The 20,245-nt window shown below is 43.1% G+C and overlaps 1 protein-coding gene and 1 long non-coding RNA gene across 9 annotated transcripts in view; one reads left to right on the plus strand and one right to left on the minus strand.

The window, feature by feature from the left end:
* LOC143785557 (uncharacterized) overlaps positions 1-20,245 on the minus strand; it is a 202,310-nt gene that overhangs the window by 126,226 nt on the left and 55,839 nt on the right. The window lies entirely within an intron of this gene.
* The window catches only part of RBBP6 (RB binding protein 6, ubiquitin ligase), a 35,420-nt gene that overhangs the window by 110 nt on the left and 15,065 nt on the right, over positions 1-20,245 (plus strand). For 6 of the 7 annotated variants that reach the window (XM_077274477.1, XM_077274479.1, XM_077274481.1 and 3 more), the window contains exons 1-4: positions 1-691; positions 5,822-5,921; positions 6,988-7,024; positions 17,272-17,316. The exon at positions 1-691 is cut by the window's left edge and continues 104 nt beyond it. In XM_077274477.1, coding sequence (XP_077130592.1) covers positions 526-691; positions 5,822-5,921; positions 6,988-7,024; positions 17,272-17,316 — 348 coding nt within the window. In that variant the 5' untranslated portion in view covers positions 1-525. Of the gene's footprint in view, positions 692-5,821; positions 5,922-6,987; positions 7,970-17,271; positions 17,317-20,245 lie in introns of those variants that run through there. The other variant, XM_077274482.1, reaches the window with a different exon arrangement.

The raw sequence follows: 20,245 nt of genomic DNA on the forward strand, positions 1-20,245 counted from the left end.
ACGGACTGGGACCGACTCGGAGACGAGGCGTTTACCGGAGACCGCAGGATTCTGGATTGTCGTTCTCGCCGGACCGTGTGTGTGTGACGGCGGCTGTGCGGACTGAGCCGCCCGGAGCGGAGCTGCTGGAGCCGCACTAGGCCGCGACCTCCCTTCTATTGTGTCCAGGGCCCGGGACTGATTTCTTCGCCTGCGGAGAGGACTTGTTCGGACTTGGCCTGTGAGGACTGAGGCTCCGTGTTACGGACTGTGCCCGGATTCCTCCCGGACTGTTGTTTCTGGGGGACTGGACTGTCCGCCCCGGGCCCCGCTGCGCTCTGACCAGGGGACTGTGAGGACTGTGCCGGGCAGGGGCCCAGGGCCGTGCTGGGAGTGAGCGCAGTCCATGGCTCGTCTCCTGCTCCGTGCTGGTGCGGTGTGTCCGGCCTCCCCCGTGTGCTGAGGCCGCTGTGTGTGTGCTGTGTGTGTGCTGCCTGCTGCTGCTGTGTGTTCTCTGCATTGCATAACCCTCTAGTATTCTATACCATGTCGTGTGTGCACTATAAGTTCTCCTCCAAACTCAACTATGACACCGTGACCTTCGATGGGCTGCACATCTCCCTGGCCGACCTGAAGAAGCAGATCATGGGCCGGGAGCGGCTGAAGGCGGCCGACTGCGACCTGCAGATCACCAACGCGCAGACCCAGGAAGGTAATGCACACCGACTAGCGAGTGCCCCGACTTGTACCGCGCTTGTGGGCGCTCACGGCCAATCTTGGGTACCGCCGTGTGTGCGCGCGCTCACGGCCAGTCCTCGGTACCGTAAGACTCGAGGGTGTGTGGTCTGGGGGGGGGGCAACTGCTGAGACCCTGCTGATGGCATACAAGAGGCCAGCATGTTTTGGATGTCTCACTTTACCCTTTAACATTTTTTCAATTGGGGTCCATTAAAGGGAACCTGTCAGCCCCAAAATCGACGGTGAGCTAAGCCCACCAGCATCACGGGCTTATCTACAGCATTCTGTAATGCTGTAGATAAGCCCCCAGATGTATCCTGAAAGATGTTAGATTATACTCACTCACCTAGGCAGCCTGATCCGATGGGCGTCGCGGTCCGGGGCCTCCCATCTTCTTAGGATGACGTCCTCTTCTGGTCTTCACGCTCCGGCACAGGCGTATTTTGTTCAGTTGAGGGTAGAGCAAAGTACTGCAGTGCACCGGGAAAGGTCAGAAAGGCCCAGCACCTGCACACTGCAGTACTTTGCTCTGCCCTCAACAGGGCAGATAGAGTACACCGGAGCCGCAGCCTGAAGACCAGAAGAGTACGTCATCTGATGAAGATGGGAGGCCCCGGACCGTGACGCCCATCGGACCGGACTGCAGCGGGACCGCCCCTGGGTGAGTATAATCTAAACTTTCATCTTTTAGGATACATGGGGGGGGGGGCTTATCTACAGCATTCCAGAATGCTGTAGATAAGCCTCTGACGCTGGTGGGCTTAGCTCCCCCTCGATTTTGAAAGTGACAGGTTCCCTTTAAAAAAAAAGTTGTATCCACTACACATTCAACGTTGATGTGGTCCTAAATTGTCCGAGGGGCCCTCAGATAAAGTTTAAGTTACGAACTTGTCAATTAAAAAGCCGATGGTGCAAAATTTTTATGAAACGGTTACAAAAATATTTTGTTAGACCCAAATACATGCATTTAAGGAAAACAAAATCTAGAGGTGGACGACCCCTTTAAGCAAATTAAAAGGAGTTTTCCTGTTAAATAAAAAAGTATCACATAGACACTTGATAAATGGTAAATGTATGATTGCTGGGGGTCTCCCGACTTTCAGGGTAGCTCATCAATATCGGTGCTTGTCTGTTGTCCATTGATTGGCTGTTTTGATCTTGCGGTGGAACGGCACAGCTCCTTCCATTGTGCACTTGACGTTCACAGTACTGCAGCACAGTTCCTATAGAGGTGACTGTGGTCTGAGTTGCAGTACATCAGAACAGCCACTACACAGTTCACGGAGCGGTACAAGGTTTATATCCGGATGTTGCAGATGAGCGGAGGTGCTGTGTGTCTGACCCCCGCCTATCTGCTATTCATCATCTATCCAAGTCCTGGACAAACCATTTTAACTTCCATATTTTAAGAGGGTTGCTGTTTGACCACTGCTCTATTGGTTTTCACTTTTGTTTCTATCTTGGTTATATTTTCTTATACGTTGCTCTTGGTATCTGCTTCTCTCCTTCATAAAACCTTTAATAAATCCTTCCCAGTGGTCATTGTTTGTCCTCGTTGGCCATGATGTGGTGTCTGGCCGGCTTTATGTACTTTTATCTGGGTTGTGCCCATTGAATTCGGTTTATGTGGTGTCCACCAACAATCGGGACTGACATCGGTGGGCAAACTGGACGCGTTGGGATTCTGTTTTGCCTGGTGGTGCTGTATTAATCTGTGGATAAAACATGTGAATTGTTTTACATCATTTATATCTAGGTGTATTGTCATTATGGGACAAACGCAAAACTGTTGCTTGTGTTAAGCGGGTGCCTGATCACTGAATACATGAGGTGTGGGGCAGCCTATCCTGATGGGCGATCGCTACGGAAAACTAAATTCTGAATATTTTGTGTATTTTTGTTAAAAGTTTTTCCATCTCATGCAATGATGGTGGGGTGCTGTGACTTCTGTGCACCTCACAGATCCTGAGAAAAAAGCTCCGCAGCTCTAATTAGGCGCTGCACCAAGTGCCTGCTATGCAGAGGACATTATAGGGCGCCTGTCATTAGATTCATGCTGCCCAAAATTCATTCAGAGGTGTCATGAATCCGCCTGTCTGCACGATTGCAGCTAGGTATGTTTTTCTCTGAAACATTGCTACATGTGATTGCTATGAAAGCCCCCAGTCAGTCACCTGGAAGAAGCCGGACGTGTTTAGTGACAAACCCCTCTGATGTCTATGGGCTCATACCGGCTGCATTGTCTGTGATCCCGTCACTGTGACCATCCACCAATCTAATCCGCAGGAATAGTTGACACGTTTGGGGGCAGGTTTACACAATTGATGTCTTTTGCCTGGATTTGTATTTGTGTAAAAGCCAAGATTTGGTAATCCAGGAAAGGTCTGATGCTTTGAGGCCTGAGCTGCCGGTGTCTGTATTGCTGGATGCTCTGGAGTAGTGTTTTTTTCTAAAGACGTTATCGCAAGGACGTCACTGGCGGCAAGTGCCTGTTATGTCTGTCCTGAGTTGAACCTCTTTTTAAAGGGGTTTTCCAGGTTCAGAATATTGCTGGGTGGGAGGGGGGTATGGGTGGGACTCTTGGCGAGTGCTGTAGCCTTTAGTGGGTTTTGCAGCGTTGCCATATCATTTTCAATAGAACGGTGAGATTCCCAGCAGTGACACGAACCGAGCAGCAGAGGCTGCAGCGCTCGCTGAATGCCGCAGTCTGTCTCGCTGGGGACCCAGAGTCTGATCCCCCTCCAGTCTAATATAATATACCTTCCTTAAGGATGGCAATCAAGGTGACCCCTGTAATGGCTAATGTCTCACATTGTACTGTGAGGCTCCCAGTAAAGACTTCCTCGGCCACATTACATCCCTGGGTGCGTTATATAACATGTGCTGCAGTCCTGAAGCAATGTTACTTTACTGGTTTCTCAGTGTTTATATGGTAGCTGTTCGTCCATGTATAAACCTATTCATCTTGTTTTTGCCTGAGGACCCCATCCCCCACCAGAATCCCCTATTAAGGTGTAGACTGAATAGCGTGTGGCTGTGCTGACTATTGAACGGTTAGGATCGGGGTCGCCTTTTCTTGTGGCCGGTTTGGGCCGGCTTAACATTTGAAATGCTGTTTGGTAACCAACCCCCCTGTGGTGTGCACTTCCTTCAGCTCTGGGCCAGTCTGGGGGGATTTCTGTAATTTGTGCACAGAGAATTAACATAGGAATGGGTACTGCTTGCAGATTACCGCACCTTTGATAAAAAGCTGCAGCTATTCTTTGTCATGGGAGTAACGCCTCCCAGATAAGTGTACCTTGTGTGTACATGTCTGATTGGATAATCTGATGGCCTTTTTGTTTTGCCTTTTTCTTTGCTCCTTGCATATCTATGGAGTCATTTTTTTTAAAGGAATATGTTACCATCTTGCTGCTTGCATCAATCTTTTTATATAAAAAGCCTCACCCACCCACTCGGGGTGGGGGGTGATGGGTTGCTATGGCAGCTAGGGGCCTACTAAAGACCACTCACTGCCATCCGGGTGCAGCTCTGCATCTTGCCCACAAGCTTCGCTTCATAGGAGGCCATACTGTACTATTGTATTATATGGAACGATCGATCAATGATCTCATGTTCAAGTCCCCAAGGTTTCAAATTTACACTAAAACAATGGAAAAAATATTTTTAATTAAAAAAAACAAAACTCAAATTTGAATCCTGCTTAAAAAATTTTTGGGAAAAATGTTTGGTATTGCAACGTCTGAAATGGTCTTACCTATAAGGCTGGATGCACATGATTCGTAAGTAGCATCAAACCTACATCGACTCTGGATCGTGTGCACATACCCTAAAAATGTAATTTTATTAGTCGATTTTAAATATTTACAACAAAATATAATCCACCACATCCATATAAATTGCAAATAAAAATGTAATTTTAACCCTATTTGATAACTTCTGCAATGGAAAAAAATAGTAACAGCAGATGTCACAGCTCGCCTCCTGTAAAATAACGTCACCTCTATTTACAGAAAATAATGCAGGATCCACCATTGACAATAGGTGATGTCACAGCTCACCTCCTCCTGTACAATGACTGATGACACCCCTATATACAGTAGATAACACAGGATCCACCATTCACAATAGGTGATGTCACAGCTCACCTCCTCCTGTACAATGACTGATGACACCCCTATATACAGTAGATAACACAGGATCCACCATTCACAATAGGTGATGTCACAGCTCACCTCCTCCTCCTGTGCAATGACTGATAACTAATCACAGAGCATGCCCACTAGTGATGAGCGAGCGTGCTCTGATAGTGCAGTCATGGTGACGATAGACTTTTCTTCTGAGCCTGGAAAACCCCTTTAAAAATTGGACTCCTATTCAAAGCTAGCTATGGACGTGGCAGGGAAACATCTGCTGTTTGAGGTTTTTTTTAGGGCTTTCTTGCCCCCTTGATCATCTATTAGGGCTGTGTTCTTGTCATTTCACAGGAAAATTGTATCAAACGTGATTTTTGTAGTTGCTTCCTTGTGTTAGATTGCGATGAGGATCTTTGTAGCTGTGATCATCCTTGTATGAATAAAGGGGTAGTCTATATATGGGAGAACGGCTTGTTTGTTGCGTAATTGGCAATAAAAACCCCACATTTCTTGGTTTGCCTTTGTGATGCGATATTGACTTTCATTTTAACTTGTGCACTTTTTTTGGAGGATAAATGGCTATCAAGGACTGAGATATTAATGACCTGATAGGATAGATCTTTTTTAGATAGGTGGCAGCCTGGCCCCCCACTGATCAGCTGCTATCAGTTCATAGACCTGGACCAGCACAGCTCCGTACATCATGTAGTGGCCGTTCTAGGGAACTACAGCTCAACTGCCATTGACTTCAATAGGAGCTGAGCTGCAGTAAAGAACGGCCACTTCACAATGTACACAGCACAGTGCTGTACAAACAGCCTATCATGGTGGTGCCCAGTGTCGGACTCCAACTGATATTGATGACCCAAGTCCTGCACAACTGAGCTTTACAATCATTTATTATAATGCATAAAATGTAATGTCTCCCCCCTACCTCCTTGTCTGACGTCTTCTATTCGCCCCTGTAGAGTACACAGATGAAACAGCTCTTATTCCCAAGAACTCTTCTGTCATTGTTCGAAGAATCCCAATTGGAGGAGTGAAAACTGCAACCAAGACATTTGTCATGTAAGTTCTTATAATGTGATACGTTTTGTATAGAACTGTAGTCGTTTGGTAACGACTTCTGCAATGGTGAATTACCACAGTTACTCCAATTGTTTTCCTAAACTATTATGTATGTCGTTAGAAAGATTGAGATGTGAAAATACAAGAAAGCAATCCAATGATTGGGTAGGGGGACAGACCAGCAACCTGTTATTCTACTGGTAGACAGCAGGTTGTGGTTTTCATTTATTTTTAATAATCACATATATGGTCACATGGGTCACCTTGATATCTGCGGTCTGATGTCTTGTTCTCAGAAATACACGTTGTTTTTTTAATATGTAAATGAGCTGTTAAGATCTATATTTACTCATGCTTGGGACTCTGTCGAGACTTTGGTGGAAGCCGAAAAATGATAAAAGAAAAGCTTGACGGACCCCCCCCTCACCCCCAGTACCAGTGTGATCCATGTCCATTTCTGTTCCATAGAAATAAGTAAGATCTGCTGACCATTCCATCATGACTTGCAATTTTTAACTAAAGCATGAGTAAACGTACGCTCTGCTCATTTTTAAATAGGTTGTCCACTACTTTTACATTGACGATCTATCCTTGGGATAGGTCACCAATGCCTGATCGGCTGGGGTCCAACACTCAGCACCCCCACTGATCAGCTGTCATCGGCAGCTGAAAATGCTTGCGGAGCTGGTAGTCTTCTGGTAGTGGCCGCCGCACGGTACTGCGCATCCGCCTCCTATTGCTTTGAGCAAGCCCCTGCCAGAAGATGGAGAAGCTCAGCAAGTAGGTACTTTCAGCTGCCGACACCGGTAACTGCTGATTGGCGGGGGTGTCGGATCCCGGCCGATCAGACATTGATGACCTATCCTATGGATAGATCATCAATGGAATAGTAGTGGACAACCTCTTTAAGGTCTCCACTGATCAAAGTGATGGCATATAACATTGACACTGCCCCTATAAAGTGCATAAAATGACTGCTTGGGTGTCACACCATGTCTTGCTGTGCTGAGAGGCCTGCCGAAATGCTAATTTGCTTTTCTTTTCTTTCTTTCCATTTGCCTTCCAGAAGTCGCGCCGAGCCAGTGAGTGGAACATCAAAATCAGTATGTAACCCCACAATCACCTTTTTTCCGTTTATACCTCTTTTTCTCCATCCTTTTTTAAGCTGCGGGCTCTGACCCCCTTATTATCCCCCCCCCCCACCATTGTGGTTCTGTTAAACTTACAAATTGTGAATACTATGTATTTTATATCCCTGCGGAGCACTGTGTCCTTCTGCCACTTGTATTTCATATTGAATGCTCAGCGCCCTCCTGTCACACAGGACCTTGTACCGTCTGTAGGATCGGTCACTCTTGTGAACATGATGTCATGTTCTGTTGTGGGTTTCAATTTTTATATATATTTTTTTACTACCGTATTTGTACTGTTAACTGCAATAAAGTATTCTATGTGATTTGTAGTGTTTTGCAGAGTATAAAAAAATGACATTTTTGCAAAGGATTGTTTTATATGCTTTCACATTTGTATTGTTTTTAATGGTTCATACTCGTGAATTGCCCTTTTTATATGAAATGTTCCTGTTGCCGTGTAATTTAATATTCCAAGTTTATACACAATCTGTCATTTTCTTGACTTACTACTTGCATATATATGGTCAATAATCATTGTTTGGCTTCTTGCTGTAGCCCAAATTTTTTTTTCTTTTCCTGCCAAGGACAAAACAGACTTCCACCCTCCTCCCGCGTACAGTAGCGCAGGACGTGATGGTCGTGTTAATTGCATTTTAGATGACTGCGGCTTGTTTTACTTAAGGTCTCCGATAAACTGGGTCACTGCGGTGCGGTGCAGGTTAACACATGCCGGTCCCAGTGCTTTGTTCTGGCTCCGCATATCTGATCAGTATGCTAAACAGGCAGGGGGGGGGGGAGAGCAATCCATCATTGATTGCTTTCTCTGTTTGTAGATTTGTAGAACTTTCTAGTTTCTGCGAATACAATGTTCATTGTCTCATTGTCTATCCCAGATAAACAGATTTGCAGCCGATTTAAAAAACAAAAAAAAGCAAACAAAAAAAAAATTGACACTTTTTTTTTTTTTTTTTTTAAAGTTTGACACTTTTTTAAAAGTGTCAAATTGTTTTTTTTTTTTTTTTTGGACACATACCTCTGGTGGCCAATGGACCTTGTTAGGTCCTAACAGGGTATCCAGCACTTTTCTGTCCATCAAATCTTTCAATGTGAACTGAGGACGGCAGATGTTTGTTTTTGCCGCCGGCTGTATTTCCCAAACCGTTCAGCTTCCGCTTGTACATGGACCTGGCGATCCTGACTTATTTGGGAATCGCTCAGGTTTTTAAAACTGGAGCTTCACAGTAAAAGGGAATGCTGCCATTACAGACCACTTTTAAAGGTCACCTAAGAAAAGCAAGGCTGCAGGGACACTAGCAAAGAGCTGACTCTGCTATAATTTATGCCAGTTAGTGGTGTAAAATATAGTATGTCAGGCTTTGGGAGGCCAAATCCCTTTAAACCATCCACATCAATTCTTTTCGGTTTTGAAAAGAAACAAATGTGCCACATGCACCATAATTTGACTTTTTGGGTACAGATTTTGTACCACAAAGTTGATTTCCGCTCATGCTCTATAATATTTTGTGCACGTGTTATCGTAGATTACACTGAAATGGGGAGTGACGCGTGGTGTTTGATAGTGGCAATATTAGTCACAACCTATGCATGCTATAAGCTACCAAACCCCCTCCCACCACCCACTGAAGACACTGGTCTGTAATAATCAGTATTCTCAGACTTGGTGATCATTGGGCTGAAGGCAGAGGCACTTAGTGGAAATTAAATGGTATTTTCCCCATGTATGGAGATCTGTGGGTGAATGATCTCTGATCCTTCAAAGCTGTGCAGTATTCTAGCACTAGGAGTGGATGTACGGATTGTTTAGCTATAGGGCTCATACACATTTGCAAGAAAAATGGAAGAGTAAAATAATCGGATTGCACTCTGACTAATGTTCTTCTGATTCGCTGCTTTTTTTTCTCTGCTCAGATCAGACTGAAAAAAATTGCAGCATGCTGCGATTGTCCTTGTATATCAGATGAGATTCGCCAATGCAAGTCAATGGGTGCGAGGGGAAAAAAAACCGGACTGCACACATACCTGACATTTCATCAGTCGAGTACAGTAAAATCACAGGGTGCCAAGTCAGATTAGAATAGATAGCTACGCATGTGAGTGACATTATTGCAGTGCGTATTAAGCTTACTATACATGTATTTAATCAATAAATTACAGGAAAAAATGCTGTGGGATCAGTCAAACTTTTAATAACCAGCAGAGGGAAAGTGGACAGCTGGGGGCAGATGTTTATAGCCTGGGAAAGGGGGTAATACACGCTTCACAGGCTATTAATATAAGCTCACAGCTGTATACTTAGCCTTTACTGGTTATTAAATTGGGGAACCCCAAATAAAAAGATGTAGGGTCCCCCTATTAACCAGTAAAGGTTAGGCAGACAGCAGTGGGCTGATATTAATATTGGCTTCCTCCCAAACTAGGAACATCAGCTCTCAGCCGCACCAGAAATGGCACATCCATAAGATGCACCGATTCTGGTGCTTGCCCTCCGCTCTTTCCACTTGCCCTGATGCGATAGTAAGTGGGGTAATAGTTTGGGGGATTGTCAGCTTTGCATTTGCAGCTGACATCAAGCCCAGGGGTTAGTAATGGAGAGGAATCTGTAAAGATGCCCCTATTACTAACGACAGTCAGATTGTAAATAAAAAAAAACCCAGAATAAAGTAATTTTAATTTAAATAAATAAACTGACAACTTTACTTTTTTATTCTTAATTAAAATAAAGGAATGCTCCCCATTACGCCTACTCCACTGAAGCCAATGTCTCCTGTAAAAGGCCAAAAATAATAAACAACCATATCCCTCACCTGTCTGATGTGAAGATAATCGTCAGATGCCCATGTCCCCTGTAAAAGAAAAAAAATAAAAACATTCCTCACCTCTCCAACGAGAAGATAATCCATTTGTCCCCTGACGAGTCTAGCTGTGCTACATCTAGTTGGCATGATGCGTGCATGCAGCCTGGCAGCCATCAGAGACGCTGAGACACTCGTGATAGCGCAGCATCAGTATCTCACAGTGGTGTGAATAAGGTGAGCGAAGAACTTAACCGATGAACTCCATTCACCTCACTGATGTCACCACTAGCTCGTTCGTGCGCTCTAGTGGTGACGTCAGTAAGGTGAACGGAGTTCATTGGCTAAGATCTTCGCTCACCTTATTCACATCGCCCTGAGACACTGATGCTGTGCTATCACAAACAACTCCGTGTCTCTGCTGGCTACTAAGCTGAACGCTCGCTTCATACCAGTCTTGAGCATGGCAACTAGATGTAGCAGAGCTAAGCTCGTCAACTGACAAATGGATTATCTTCTCATCGGAGAAGCAGGTTTTGTGTTTTTTTTTTCTCCTCTTTTACAAGGGACATGGGCACTGGACGATTATCTTCATATCGTACAGGTGAGGGGTATGGTTGTTTTATATTTCGTCTTTTACAGGGGACATTGGCTTCAGTGGAGGAGACGTAAAGGTGATTAACTTTAACTTTTTTATTTTTAACTAAGGCTGGTTTCACACTTGCATTTTGATCTGCAGCGTTTTTTGTGAAAAAAGCATGCAAACGCTGCATTTTTTTAGACGCATGCGTTTTTGCATGCAGAAAAAAACCGTGGCATTTTGACGCGTTTACATGCGTTTTTCCTGCGTTTGCGTTTTTGAAACGCATGCTGAGAAGTGTGTGACAGCTGCCAATCAAAAAAATCAACTAGAAAACCCACTATTAATAGAATTACATAGGGTTAGGGTTAGGATCCCTAGGGTTAGGGGTAGCTTTTTATTAGAAGAATGTCCTGGTCACCAGGTCACTGATAAGCCACCCCCCACCATCAAGGTGATAAAGGGATCCAAACCCTAACCCTAGGGATCCAAACCCTACCCCTAACCATAACCCTAGGGATCCTAACCCTAAGGGTTAGGGTTAGGATCCCTAGGGTTAGGATTCCTAGGGTTACTAGGGATCCTAACCCTAACTGGTACCCTAGGGATCCTAACCCTAAGGGTTAGGATCCTAACCCTAATCCTAAGGGTTAGGATCCTAACCCTAATCCCAAGGGTTAGGGTTAGGATCCCAAGGGTTAGGGTTAGGATCCCTAGGGTTACTAGGGATCCTAACCTTAGGGTTAGGATCCCTAGTAACCCTAGGGTTAGGGTTTTCTTGTTTGTTTGTTTTTTGTGTTTTCTTGTGTTTTTCTATAGAAACACATGCGTTTAAAAACGCATGCAAACGCACGTGCTTAAAAACGCATGTGTTTACATAGACAGCAATACATTTTTTTGCCGTGAATAAACGCATGCGTCTTTTTGTGCCAAAAAAACGCTGCTAGAAATTACTACAGGTTGCATTTCTGCAACTAAACGCACGCGTAAAAAAACGCATGCGTTGCCGAAAACGCATGCGTTTTTAATGTTAAGTATAGAAAAAAAACCGCATGCGTTTGTTAGCGCTAAAATGCTGCAGATCAAAATGCAAATGTGAAACCAGCCTAAAATAAAGGTGTCGGTGTATTTATTTCAATTAAAGGATTTTATTCTTGTTTTTTTTTTTTTTTTTCTTTTTTCCCCAGTCTGACTATGGGGTTAGTAATGGGGGCATCTTTATAGATGCCTCCTCCATTACTAACCCCTGGGCTTGATGTCAGCTGTTAATATAAAGCTGTTAAACCCAATACAATTCCCCACTTACCACCGCACCAGGGCAAGTGGGAAGAGCGGAGGCTAAGCACCAGAATTGGTGTAACTTATGGATGCTCTATTTCTGGGGTGATGGGCTGATGATTTTAGTCTGCAAGGGGGGCCAATAGCAATGGCCCCTTCCTAGTCTAATATTATCTAGTAATATCAGCCTACAGCCGTCTGCTTAACCTTTCTTGGTTATTAGTAGGGGGACCTTTCGATGTTGCACTTTTTTTTTTTTTTTTTTGGTTTACCATGTTAATAACTAGTAATGACAAGCCTACAGCTGTGAGCTGATATTGATAGCCTGGGAAGATCCATGTGTATTACCCATTTATCAGGCTTTAAACATCAGCCCCAGCTGTCTGCTTTCTCTCTGCTGGAATTTCAGGGGATCCCATGCCTTTTTTTTTTTTTCTGCAATTTACTGATTTATTAAATTTATGTACTGTAAGCTACACAAGCATTATAATTCTACATGTCCCTCACAAATTTGTGGATATATAGCTATATATGTATTGGAGAATATTTACTTAGGCGAATTATCCATCTCATTTAAAGATAATGTTTTCTATGTAAAAGCTAATGCTACAATCGCATTGCATACACATGTCGGATGGATACTGGGTGAGAAAAATCACATTGTACTCTCATGACACTTGTCCGACTTTTCAGGAACAACATCGGACCGATTTTATGCACGCTGATGAGTATGAGCCCAATAGTTTAATAATCTCGTCCTTGGTGCTGTACTTTGTCAATTTAGTTTCTTTGTCACCTGTAAGAAAACTTAAAGGGGTTCTCCATAAGTTATTGTCTATCCACAGAGGATAATTTCTAGATCAGCTCCGACTGGGACTTGCACTGATCAGCAGAAGTCCCTTACTCCCAGGAGGAGTAAGCAGCTGCTATCAGTGGCTGAGGCCTATGTCCTATTATAATCTATATAGCGCCAACATATTCCGCAGCGCTTTAGTTTTTGCACACATTATCATCGCTGTCCCCGATAGGGAATTTAGATTGTGAGCCCTATCAGTATGTCTTTGGAATGTGGGAGGAAACTGGAGAACCCAGAGGAAACCCACGCAAACATGGGGAGAACATACTAACTCCTTGCAGATGTTGTCCTTGGTGGGATTTGACCCCAGGACTCCAGCGCTGCAGTGCTAACCACTGAGCCACCGTCCTTGTGTCAGGGAGGAGTTGGAGGCCCCTATATACATCAGATGGGTGGCTAGTCCTGCTTACATAGGCAGCATTTGCTACCCAGTCTGTATGGGGGCCTAAAGGCTGTTTAGTCAATATTCTATATTTGATATATTGTACAATGAAAGCATCGATTCTGGATATTGGAGGAAACCACGTTCTTTCCCATATGTGAAACCCTCTTATTCACCCAGCAGAACCTGGCCGTTGTTTCATATCACCCAATTTTATTTATTTTTTTTCTTTAACAAGTAGTAGTTTTGTTTTTCTCGTAGGCCTTATTCCTTCCTACTTTAAAAATCCTCACTGTTTTCAAGATTGTGATGGATTTTTACTCTGGTTTCCTAGCTTAGATGGCAGAGGTGGCCGATTTCCTAGGCACGGAGTGCGGCGATTACAAGCTCTTCATGTTGGAGCTTGCAATCTTGGCTCTGGATCTGGTGGCTTCAAGAAACATGAGAAAACCCCTTTTAATGGAGGCTCCTAAATCCAGCTTTGTGGCAGATAATCTAGATACCCCAACTAAAATGGAAGCAGTGCCTAATGGTCAGTTCAGTTACAGTAGCCCCCACAATGTGACCCCTTAGTGCACCTGCTCCACTAGAGTTTATGTAACCGGTGTTTGTACATCTATGAATTTTTATTTTCCCCTCCACTGACTTACCTGTTCTTCAGCCGTCATTCTCTGGTTTCTGCAAATTTCTGATTGACTCTTTTGTATGTAATATCCTAATGGTCCTCACAATACAAGTCTCTTATTTGTATTGCTTTTATGATATAGTATTAAGAAACGTTATCTGTATTTTTTTTTTTTATATATTTTTTTTTGTCCCAGTTTTGCCATTGATTTAACCTGTTGACCCTCATGGCTATTGTATATGACTGTTCCTATGCAGTTCTGTTCCCTACTCTTTTCATTTGAGTTTTCTTTTTTGTTAGCATGTGTATTTAATGAGTCACATGTTTTATAAAATAAAAATGAATATTGTTTTAGCCATTTGTGTTCCTGGAATGTCTTGAGAGTAACTGCAGCGATTCTGTCCCTTGTTATCCTTTCTGCTAATGATTCATTGTAACGACCAGATCGTGGACGCCAGGCACGTATAATCCGCACATTCATTGATTATGGGAAGGCTTCAGACATTTTTCACTGGAGAGATCGATCCTTTAAAAAACATTTTTTTTTTTACCATATTTATCCATTGTAATATTTGTCTTTTAAAGTGACTGTCACCAGGTTTATATATTGCCCTATCTGAGGGTAGCATAAAGTGGGGTAAGGTGCATCATTCATTGGGCTCCTTGCTGGTTATTGTGATCCACTGCTCTACGGGTGAGACGACGCGGTACAGCTGGCCACATGGGACAAACTCTGCTGAGCCATATAAAAAGTATTGAGTGACCCTTCTTTGTTACCCCCATATAGGGCAGCATAAACCTGACACTCCCTTTAACTGCCCACTGTTGCCATCAGGCCCATATGGCGGCACTGTTAGTGTGTGCTGCCGTATAGTGACTGATGGAAATTAATGAGCAGAGAACAGCACTCAGTGTCTCCATCAGTCCCATAGACAATGAATGGAGTGGTGGTGAACAACCAGGACTGTCGCCCCATTCTCGCGGTCGAACCCTCATCGATCAGTAACTTGTGACCTGTCCTATTACTAGGTGATGAGTTATGGTGGGACAGACCCCTTGATCAAAATTAATGTGCAGATGGCAATGTGTAAGGCTACGTTCACATTAGCGTTGTGCGACGCAGCGACGGGCGACGCTGCGTCGCCGCATGCGTCATGCACCCCTGTATTTAACATGGGGGCGCATGGACATGCGTTGCATTTGCGTTTTGTGACGCATGCGTTGCTGCGGCGCACGCGTCAGGGCGCACAGGACGCAGCAAATTGCATTTTTTTGTGCGTCCAAAATCAAGCAAAAAAAGGACGCATGCGTCACAAAACGCTGCGTTGTGCATGCGTTCACATTTGCGTTGTGCGTTGCGTCGCCGACGCTGCGGCGCACAACGCAAATGTGAACGTAGCCTAAGCTGATTTGCCAGCACCTCTGTTGCACCATTTAGATCCATATCGATTTTGTAAAAAAAAAAAAAAAGCTGCGTTCACCTCTACATCAGACTGTCACAGCAGGCAGCACTGTGAGTAAGATGGCAATGACGGTCAGTGCTGTAGATGTGAACCCGTCCTTGTCACTTTCAGCTGCTCCACCAGCAGTCTATATCAATTCTGTCCACTGGATCATCGCACTTGGGGCACTTGCACATTACATGTATAGGCCTTATAATTTAGTGCACATTTCTTAAGATCAGAGCAGACTCTTCCCCTTTTAAAGGACACAATTCCGTTCTTGGCACGGCTCCTGCGTGGCGCTGCACTGTGTCCTTAGGATATGTGCACACGATGCGGAAAATGCTGTGGATCCGCAGCGTTTCCGCAGCTCCGGGTCCACAGTAGTTTCCCATGAGTTTACACTTCAATGTAAACCTATGGGAAACAAAAAACGCTGTGCAAATGCTGCGGAAAAAAACGTGTGGAAACGCAGCGGTTTACATTCCAAAGCATGTCACTTATTTCTGCGGATTCCACAGCGGTTTTACAGCTGCTCCTATGGAAAACCGCAGTTGTGAAAACCGCAGAACAACCGTGATAAATCTGCAGCAAACACAGAGTTTTTGCCCTGCAGATTTATCAAATCCACTGCGGAAAAATCCGCAGTGGACCAGAATACGTCTGCACATACCCTTACAGATGATTATGGACAAGAACGAAATCCATAACAGACCCCCAATAGCAGAATTACTCCTACTGAGGCCGGGGGAGCAGGGACTTGGCTTCTGCTTTATTGCACTCACTATTGTGAGAATAAATGGTAGATGATACAGCGAGATTCCCTGAGATGACTGCATTACATGACATTATATATTCCATTATCACAAGCACATTACTTATATCCACTATTGATAAGACACCACATCTGTCCTCGGATATTCTGGCTTTTTCCATTTGCAACCACCTTATGCTTCATCTCATCGGCCCCCACACATCATCAGGATGGAGCCAATAAATTGAAGTTGGTAGAGTCCCGGCTCCACATGTTTTGCGACTGTGAGCCAAAAAAATGTGCGGATATTCAGACGATTGATGCAAACTCGAGTTGCGAGCACCTTCCGCTCAACACTAATAACCACCTAAGGCCTCAGTCACACAAGCCTCTGTGCCAGTCCACACGAGCAGTTTTTCACCCTGACCTGCACTTTTTTCAGTCTTATTTTTCCTACCAATATATTTTATGTAATGGCGGAGAGTTCAAGCACCTGTCCGCCATGAGGATGCGATGAATGTAACTGGCCTTTTTTTTTTTTTTTTTTTTTTTTTTTTTACAACGGCCGTTCATCCTTCGGCCTAATCCGGGTATAAACGCCTCCGTATGCTGTTATTTTTGTAGTCTGACTGTCCCCGGCTTTTCCTGTAGCTTAACAGGATCTTTTGTATCAGTCAAAGCTGTGCCCTAATATAGTCCGCAAACGTCCTTTGCATGCGTTTTTTGACAATTTTTTTTTTTTCTCTTGATAGAAAGTGGCTTACTTCGAAATCAGTTTTCAAATCCCTCTTAATGCTTTTGACTCTTTCCTCGTGTTAAGGCAATTTTTTTTTTTTTTCTTTCTTTTTTATACATACAGTAGTGGTATGACCGTATAGCTGCTTGTACAACTACGAAATGCTGCCATATACAAATAGGGTTGGAAGTGCACTCAGGGCGTGTCAGTGCACTTGCATTGCTGCTTCTCCGGTGCACTGACATGCCCCCAGTGCACTTACTGATTTGCATATAGTTTCTGCTCTGTTTCTCATGTCTGGATACATCAGATCTCTACAAAAAAAGCTATTTTTTTTTTTTTATTTTTTTTTTATAGGGGAGGTGGGTGTACTCATCTATGCAGCCATACCACTACTTTTATATAATTTTTAACCCCACCTTCCTCTCATAAACACCCATTGTACCTACACAAACAAGCAGTGCTTTCCTTTTTGCCATGTACGACTAATAGAAATATGTCTGACATTACAAGTTTTTTTTCCATTTAATTGATACAAATGTATAATAATGTATTATTAGAATGTTTTTGGAATTGCTGTTATAATCAACATATGATATCTAATTGTCTGTATAATCGATGTATAGGAAAACCTCTGTATGTCACTGCGTTCCTATGTGAATATTTAAAACATTTTTGCTTTATTGAATTTTTTTTTTCTTTTTTCTTTTTTTTTTTTAATACTTGAACGTTCTTAATTTTCCATAAACAGATTGATGACGCTTCTGCATCTATATCTCTGGCCCAGCTTGCTAAGGTATATGTATATACATTACTGTTGATTTTACAGCCTTTCTGCCATTTTTTTTTTTGTTATATGGAGTTTCCTTTGTGTAAGCGGTGCAGGTTTTTTCTCTTAATTTATTTATTTTTTCTAAAAAAAAATAATAAAAAAAAAAAATCAAATTTAAAAATATATATATATTTGCCACGTATAATATTCCTCTGTTATGCCAACGAAGAAACAACTGAAGTGTTCTTCACAAGAAGAAATTGCCTTTTTCTTTTCTCATTTTTGAGAAATTTTTCATGCCTCTATTTTTTTTTTTCGGCGCTTTGAAGAACTTTCCTCCGAGGAAAGAAGAATTATGGTTTGGTGTTTGGCACTGCCGGACTTTTGCCCTTTCTTGTGACGAGTTTTGATGGGACGTTTCGCCATCTTTGCTACCTCACGTGTTACTTATGGAGTGTTATGATTCTCAATACTGGCGTCAATCTCCATCTTATTTTTGGCTAATTGGTTGTAATTTTTGTTCTTGCACTTATATTCCATGTGATGCTTTGTATTATGCCTCTACATTTCTGCCTATGATTTTTTTTTTTAATGGTAATTATATGTATGATGCATAAAAAAAATGACCTCGTGTTGAACGTTTATAACCGGTAAATGTACAATTTCTATCGATTTGTAATAAAAAATGATTGAACAGTTTGCTTGTTTTGTGAGTGAGTGCAGAGCCATCCGCTGTGTGACGCTGCCATCTATTCTGTAGCCACGGTCTGCATGACTGTTCAGAAAATATGTACACCCCATGTCGCTGGGACCTAGTCCATGTTTATACCTGCTTTTAAAAATATATTTCTGCAATTATTATTATTATTTTTTTTCCTAGCCTCTTTACAAATTACATTAACTGGGTAGATCAAATAGCAAGTCCCCTAATAAATCCACACACAAAAAAATTCAGGAGGTGTTTAATAACTTACCATAAATATTTTTTTTTATCTGGTGTAAATCCTACGTTTCTCCTGAATCCGGCGTTGTTTTTCTCTTCTTCCTGCGCTGCTCCGTTCCGGAGATATGATCCCTTCTTCCCTGTATATAAATGTCTTGTTAGTCAACTGGGTGTGGCCCTCCATGCTCTGCGGGGGCCGGCTTAAGGGCCATGCCCATTTATACACATGAAAAACAGGTGCCGTATCTTCGGAACAGAGGGGCGTAGAAAGAAAAAAAAATGCCGGGAATGTTCAGAAGAACAGCGGCATTCACACCAGGTAAAAAAAAATTACATATGTTTGGAAAGTGGAAAGTCCTCTTTAAGGTGCTCTGACATTTTAGACAGTGGACGGCTCTCGCCCTCCCCCAACTACCTCATACTGAGCGTTCATGTGCACTCTATAGGGGGAAACCCCCCATACTAAAAAGATGGCTGTCTGACACCACCGACATTAATGTGGGCAGGCAAATGTAGTTTGCCACAACGAACCACACACTGACCAGTGTAATTCATTGCTCGCTCCTGCCCCCAGATGCCGTTCTGTCTGCAACAGGATTATTTGACTGGCATAAAAATTCACTAGTTCCAATTAACTTGTCCTTTAAGGGGTATTCCCATCTCCAATATCCTATTCCAGTATGTAGTAGGTATAATAATAGCATATACCTCCAATTAGTAATGTAGTATAGTTCTTCTGATTAGCTTTGTCGCTTAAGAAATTTCAGTAGCTTAGGTATTCATGGTTACGACCACTAACATCTGTCACGATGTGACTGGCCGTAACTATGGAGATCTTTGTTACTGCAATACCCTGCACATGGGGTAAGCAACCTAGCTAATCAGAAGAACTAAACTACATTTCTAATTGGAGGCTTTTGTTAATATACTTACTACACATTGGAATAGGATCTTCGAGATGGAAATGCCACTTTAACTTTATTTTAGTCTGTGTCCTGCATCCAATTCTTATCCTACATTAAAGGGTTACGCTTATCTTCATAAATGGGTATTGTTGGTAAGTCCTTGTAAATACAATTTACCACTTATTCAAATTTTCCATCGAGTCACTTTTTAAATTTTTTTTATACAGATCATTGCCTAGGAGACCGACCACTGCCGTGTCTACAAGCTTTTATTTTGAAGTTTGCCCAGAGCGCGCTGTTGCCTCCTAATTCCGCCCAGCTTCAGTGCAACGCTTACAAGCTAGACATAAGCGGTGGTCGGTCTCCCGGGCAACGGGCTGTAAAGAAGTTAATATCTCAAGAACAGAAGTAAATTTTTATAAGCCGTAAATTTGGAAAGTGCTTGTTTTTCTAAGCACTATCCGAAAATATCCATCTGTGAAGATGGAAATAACCCAATAATAAATCGGCTCAAATTTTGAGACTCCACCATTGCGAAAAACTGTGTATTATTGATTTTACTATATTCCCTGTATGCACTGAGCTCCCCCTGGTGGTGATTTCAGGCTGACAGAATTCTATACTTGGACTAGGCAAGGGACAGTAGCTCTAATTGATTCATGTTTTAATAGATATATTTGCACAGAATAGGATATATAAAACATGGACAGTTCCCATAAATTAGTCAATAGTTCACACTGGAGCAGATCTGATAATACTGTATGGGAGAACCGCTATTGGATTAACCCATTAATGTCTTCTGGAAAGTGGCTCTAAGTTCTACTTTGGATTCGAGGTATGTTCAAGGCGTTCTCTGGCCTCTGCAGCGGCACATTGTTGTATTGCTTTGCAGGTTACCTGTGAACATCATTTTTGATCTGTCCTGGTGTGATCCTTCCAGTGATGTATTCAGCATTGGTCGGCATTAGGCGTACACCTGCCTGCTGTCTACCAATCCCACGCTCTGTACAGAATAGTGAAGTGGGGGGACAAGGCTGCCGAAATCTGAACCCAGCACTCGATATAACAATGTAAAAAGCAATGGGTCTGTAGGCGATGTGTTGTA

The sequence above is a fragment of the Ranitomeya variabilis genome, chromosome 7 (genome assembly GCF_051348905.1).
Source record: "Ranitomeya variabilis isolate aRanVar5 chromosome 7, aRanVar5.hap1, whole genome shotgun sequence".
In the NCBI taxonomy this organism is placed as follows: domain Eukaryota; kingdom Metazoa; phylum Chordata; class Amphibia; order Anura; family Dendrobatidae; genus Ranitomeya; species Ranitomeya variabilis.